Below are 6,557 nucleotides of genomic sequence, written 5' to 3'. Positions count from 1 at the left end.
CTCCCTGTTGTTCTGAAGCTTGGTTCTCCCTGTTTCATTGCAATTAGCTAGTTTGTTGTGTCTAATTTTCTGGAATTCTTGGTTGCTAGTTCCATCAAATCGTGGCTTTGATCTTTACAGTTGGGGAAATGACTTTATTATTTGCATTTCAAAACAAAGCTATTAGAGGCTTTGATCATTTCCTGTCTGTGTGCTTCATTCCAAAAGTTGTGTATCATGTGCTTCATTCCTAGTAGACAATTTATTTTGGAGATGTTATGTGAAGTTTGATCACAATAGTTTTGTAAAGCTATGATAATATGATGCATATATAGCTCGCAATATGTTTACAGTTGGTGGCATTTATCTGTTCATTAATCTGTTCATTCGTAAATTTCATGTTGGAGATGAATATATGGCTCGAAACTGTTTTCAATGTTTCATATGATAAATCTTTCTTTTGCCTTCTGCTATTTGTGGGTTTCCACGACATTTGAACGTATATTGTTATCTTTTGATGGAGTTTTAGTATAATATTGAAGTCTGTATCATTATTAGGTTAATAATTTGGTTAGAAACCTCTTGGACTTTGCTAATTATGCAGAAATTGCTTTAAAAGAATGTAGGCGCTTATTGCTACTCTCTCAATTGGTTTTCAGTTGCTCTTAAATGTATTTTATTTGATATTTTCTTCGTATATTGTATGTGTTTGTACTATATGTTTCTTTTCTACCAATAAGCTATTTTGAATAAGCTGCCCCAAACAGTTTCATCTGACAGGGGCAGGAATGTCATTTAACCACCAATAAGCTACTCTGAACAAGCTGTCTCAAATAGCAAGCCAGATTATTCTGATAATCTGTAGATTATCAGATTATCAGAATAATTTGTTTATCAGCAGATTATAAATAATTTACAGCTGCGCCAAACAGACCCTTAGTCTATACCTCTATTTGTACAAATACATATATGTTAGAGTTATGATTTGTCTGTGAGTCACATCTCAAGAAGTAGAGCATAAGAAAGTAGGGGGAGTGAGAGAGAGGAGTGGACAGTAATAAACAGTAACATGTATTGTCTATTTTTTCTGACTTCTTGGGGCTAAAATTTGGTTTTCTTTGTAAATGAAATGATCTCTTTAGTTACAACGAAGATAGTACAACATGATAATATTACATTTTTGTCTTTACTTTAATGGGAGATGTACATTATATTCTAGGCATTTTATATGTATGAGTCTATTGCTCTCTGACTCAGTAGGCTACGTTTGTTCGGCCCCAACTCAGTAAAGCTGGTACGGTCGAGTTGTTGATGGGCTGAACTTAATTAGCTTCTAGTCGGCATGGCTAATTCGTTCGGCTATGCTTTGTCAATTGATTGATCTAGCCTGGTGTAGACCCTCGATCTCTGAATGAGAAGCTTCCATCAGTGGAGCGAGACCAAAGTAGTTGGCAGAGGGAAAATAACAGTATAAGAAGTAGCCCGTTCCCTAACGAGAAGAGGCTATGGGATGACTAAAAAACTTTATTGTATTATCAATTATCTGTCTCAGATGAAAAGCCTCAGGGGGCATCTATCAGATGGCTAGTGATATTGAGGAATTAGATTATTTCTTTGGGTCAGATCTAACTAAAAACATGTCGATTTCTTGTCAGCTTTCTTGTAGTTGTCAACACGAATGTTCTATATTTATTGCATTCGTCGGATTGGTTTAGATTCATATCGTTAGATTGCTCTTTTTTTTTCATTCTACTGGCTCAAATGACTACAATTGATAGGATAAATGGACTCCCTTATTTTTTGTCAACGAATCCTCTTTTGTTATATTTTCTCCCTTCTGTACTTTGGTTCTCCTTGAGATCCACACAAACATATTTTTTAAGTACAATATTTCATGATAAAAAATGCGTACTTTTGATTTATAAGTAAAAATAGTGATATCTTTTATGTGAACGGTCAAATTTGTTCGTGTTTGTCTCGTTTACTTATCGAACGAATCGAACACGAACCCTCGTTGACGGACCGAACATGAACTGTTCGCGAACAACGAGCTTTTTTGACAGCCCTAAGAACATGGGTTGGTTTGTATGTAAATGCCACCTAAACAAACAACAATGACAGCTAGATTTTGTATAGATTTAAGTCAAAATTGAGAAATTTCAAATGAATTTAGTCCTTTTTATTTTCTTTAATATATATATATATATATAAAGCACCATGAATGAATATATATATAAAATAAGAAATTAGTAATTATAGATTATTATTTTGATTTTTGACCTTTGTTCTTTGACTAAAGGTGCATTAAATCATCAAGAAGCCAAGTCAAATTACAAGTTCATGTCCTACAATAATTAGAGAAAAATAAAAAATAAATTTTAGAAAATTTGAAATTAGTCAAAAAAGGGAGGCATTTGAAGTAGAAATACTAATTTTGAGGAAAATCTCTCAAGCTCTGCCACAATTTTCTCTGCCATGTTGTTTATAGCTCTGGAACTCAGTGGAGAGCAAATAATATTCATTATTATTATTATTATTATTATTATTTTGTCATTTACTTAATTAATAAAGCCTTTGGCAGTTTTTGTTGGCTTATGATCATTAGAATTGGCTAAAAATGCGATTTTTTTTTTAATTCTATTTTGAAGGTCTGTACAAATGGTTGAGGATGAGCAGTGAGTGAGTCTAAGGGTCCGTTTGGGGCAGTTTGTGCATTTCAGGAAAAATTGCTTATTTTGAAACGCGACTTGCGTTTAGTGTAAAAACTCAAGTAGGGTCCGTTTGGGGCAGCTTGTGCGTTTCAGGAAAAACTGCTTATCTTGAAACGCGACCTGCGTTTAGTGTAAAAACTCAAGCACAGTTTCGGATAAGCTGGCGAAACGCGCGAACCAAACGGTACAACGGCTTTTTGAAAACGCCGCCAGTACTTATAAGCTGCCCCAAAAAGACCCTAAGTATAGCAACATGAAAAATTGCACATTAAAGCGGCAATAATATTTTTTTTAAAAAATATTCATGTTGTTGGGTTGAAGTCATATATCAGAAAAAAAAGGTGGTCGGACTCCACATATACATATCCGGTCCTAATTCTATACAAAAAAAAATGAAATTTAGTATTAAGATACGGGACAGAAACAAACAGCTTGCGGTCCCCGTCATATGGTTCTGCCATATCCTCACATTGTGTCTATCATTCTAGAAATATGCATGAAGATATATATATATATATAACAATATTTGAAAGCTCGAAGATTTACATATACCACTGAATTCTTATGTATTTGCATATCTAGCACCTAAAGTTCATTTTTTACAGGCATAATTGGGTGGTATGTATGTAAATGCCCCTTCGAATTGAAGAATCATTACCTGGTTTAGGATATATATACTATCAATGGTGGTAATTAAGAATACTGCTCCCCATATGTGCTATCTATTCTCGTATGCATCGAATTCACGTCTGGGGGGTTTTACGGCTGACAATTCAGCTGCCTACCAACTTGTCACTCAGGACGCACAGATGGGAGATAAAATATTACATTCATTATTTGTATGTATGGACAATGACACGATTCTCATCACGCTATCTTCTGCAGAGCAGCATGATGCGATTCACGCCATCGAACCATATGCAACTTACCAAAGAAGTGAGAACATTGGGGACCCTACGCATCCAATGACGCCACAATATGTTACTTTTCTCGTTCGTATTAGTTTCTTAAACGTATGTTGAGAAGATTTCTTGCTGGGCTTAATATGTTATTCAATTTCTTTTTTTTTTTTTAATTTTCTTTTTATAAGTCAAAATAAAATATAAATGTTGCTAATTTCTATAAATCAATAAGAGAACTTGAGAAATGCTCCGCAAATAATAATTGAAATAATAATAAAAGCTCTCTGAGTTATAAGGAGCAATGGCAATGGGTACAACAGATGCGGCCGGCGCTCTACCGGTGAAGTCGGCGACCACTCTGGTGAGCAACAACGCCGTTGATTTTCGCGGGAGGATTGCCGATAAGGTCACCACTGGTGGATGGAGAGCTGCGCCTTTCATCATCGGTAAGCTGGTAGAGCATTCATTTTAACGTCATAAGTCCCTTCTGGTCTGGTGTTCAAGGCCCGACGCATTCTTATATATATACATGCATACCAACTCATTGCGTAATAATCTAGTCTTGAAGATAGAATGATGAGAAATTGATTGTATTTGTTAGTGAATGAGGTGGCGGAGAGGATGGCTTTCTATGCAATTGCGGTGAATATGGTGCTGTTCTTGGAGAAAGAGATGCATGAAGCCTTGCCGGAGGCGAGCACTCACGTCACCGATTGGGTTGGCGCCGCCTTCGTCCTCACCATTCTCGGCGCCTTTCTCGCCGATGCTTATTTCGGCCGCTTCATCACCATTCTCATCTTCTCCTCCGTTTATGCCGTGGTAGGCTGATCTCTCATTGTTTTATCATAGAATTGATAAAATATAAATATGTATGTGGGGAATAAAATATGAATGAGACACTTTTGTGGGCAACCAAGAAGAGGACTTTGTTATTTTTTTTTTTCATACATTAAATGACAAGACTAATATCTATTTATACGAATACAAAGATTATTCTAGAAACTATTTATATGCTAGCATAGCCTAGTACGTTAGGAGTCTCGATCTAAAAATGGTATCAGGACACTAATCACTGTCTGCCACGTCTACATTCTAACCTCCTTAGTAAGAAAAAACTAAATAATTTAATACATGATGTGGTCTACGACTCGACTCTCTCAACTGCTGATGTAATATTTTTTCAAAGGCTACAATAAAGTTTTTTAATTTTTAATGGATGTGGAATAGGAAGAGACACTTATAGTAAATACATCCTTCAAGATGTTTTTAATATTTAATAATTTTGATTTAATTACAAACAAGAATTCTTATGCATTTACATATTAATATCTTAAATTTGATATTTACATATTGATATAAAGACTTGGGGCATGTACATTCATAACACGAAATTCTTATATATTCACGTATCTAACGCTCCCATATTTTTTATTTTTACATATGCATAGCACTCGAATATTTAAAAAATTGAATTTTGACATACCACACACAAATATCTAACACCTTAATCTTCATTGTATTCAAAACTTTAATGTTAAATAAAAATATTATATATTATTACTTATTTCTTTTAAAAAAATACATATTTTCATGTGAAGAGTTACGACATCTAAATGTTATAAATATAAATATTAAATTTTAGCTAGATTTCAGATTTAAAAATACATAAAAATTGTGTTGCATGCATATAAATTTTCTTAAAAATTTATGCTTGAAAAATGTATATTTCATTTATAAAAAATTAGTGATATAGTCCGAAGATATATATATATATATATATATTTTGGGAATAATAATATTTCGTCAAAATAAATGATTTTTTTTAAACTTGTCCTGGTACTTGATCTGTGTTGAAACCCTTGAACAGGGAATCGTACTTCTCACCTTAGCGGCCAGCATCGACGCATTCCGCCCCCCACCATGCCAACTAAACGGCGGCGGCGGCGACTGCCGGCCGGCAACAAAAGGACAAAATGACTTTCTTTTCGGAGCGCTCAGTCTGATCGCGATTGGAACCGGCGGCATCAAGCCCTGCATCTCCTCCTTCGGCGCCGACCAATTCGACGAATCCGACATTAACGAGTCCCGCAAAAAGTACTCTTTTTTCAACTGGTTCTTCTTCGCCTTAAACGTCGGCGTCCTCATCGGCATCACGCTTGTCACCTACATCGAAGATCGCAAGGGCTGGGGTTGGGGCTTTGGGATGTCGGCCATCGCCACCGTGGCCTCCGTCGCCGCCCTGCTCTCCGGCATCCCTTACTTCCGCCATCAGCGTCCTCGAGGCAGCCCCTTCACTCGCTTTCTGCAAGTCATCGTCGCCGCTTGCCGCAACCAATTGAACGGAGTGAAAGTTGAGAGCAGAGAGCAGCTCTTCGAGGTTATGACAGAGGAATCCGTCATCCACGGCGCGAGGAAGCTCCAGCATACAAATCAGTTCATGTTTTTGGATAAAGCGGCGGTGAAGACTGTCGCCGGAGATAGCTTCGAAGTCAGCCGGTGGAGACTCTGTACCGTGACGCAGGTGGAGGAATTCAAATCGTTCTTAAGAGTGCTCCCAATTTGGGCGGCGACAATCGCGTTTCCCCTTGCTTTCGCCCAAATCAATCTTTTCATTTCTCAAGCCGTAATCATGGACCGTCATATGGGCGGCGATTTCACGGTTCCGCCGGGATCGGTCGCCGTTTTTACGGCAGTAAACGCGGTTATCTTCGTCCCTTTGTACGAAAGATATGGGGTCGGAATGTTTAAGCGTTTCACAGGGAACCCGCGCGGGCTCACGTCTCTGCAGCGAGTGGGGATCGGGTTGGCGATCACAGTTCCGGCCTTTGCCATCGCCGGCGGCGTGGAGCGCCATAGGAGGAGCTCGGTGCCGACAAAGTTGACATTTTGGTGGCTGTTTCCTCAGTATTTTTTGCTGGGATTTGCGGAGGTGTTTACTTATGTTGGTCAGCTGGAGTTTTTTTAC

General features: G+C 37.5%; 1 protein-coding gene across 1 annotated transcript; it reads left to right on the top strand.

The window, feature by feature from the left end:
* Window positions 1-3,893: 3,893 nt before the first annotated feature.
* On the top strand, window positions 3,894-6,547 carry LOC110024669 (protein NRT1/ PTR FAMILY 8.1-like; the record flags this gene model as incomplete). The annotated part of the gene is made up of 3 exons (XM_020724772.1): window positions 3,894-4,038; window positions 4,194-4,411; window positions 5,424-6,547. Coding segments are annotated over exons 1-3 (1,487 nt in total), but the record flags the coding sequence as incomplete, so codon positions are not given.
* Window positions 6,548-6,557: the final 10 nt, after the last annotated feature.

The sequence above is a fragment of the Phalaenopsis equestris genome, unplaced genomic scaffold (assembly GCF_001263595.1).
Source record: "Phalaenopsis equestris unplaced genomic scaffold, ASM126359v1 Scaffold000266, whole genome shotgun sequence".
Lineage (NCBI taxonomy): Eukaryota > Viridiplantae > Streptophyta > Magnoliopsida > Asparagales > Orchidaceae > Phalaenopsis > Phalaenopsis equestris.
The sequence above is the reverse complement of the archived record's forward strand: the minus strand, read 5'-3'. Positions and strand labels throughout refer to the sequence as shown.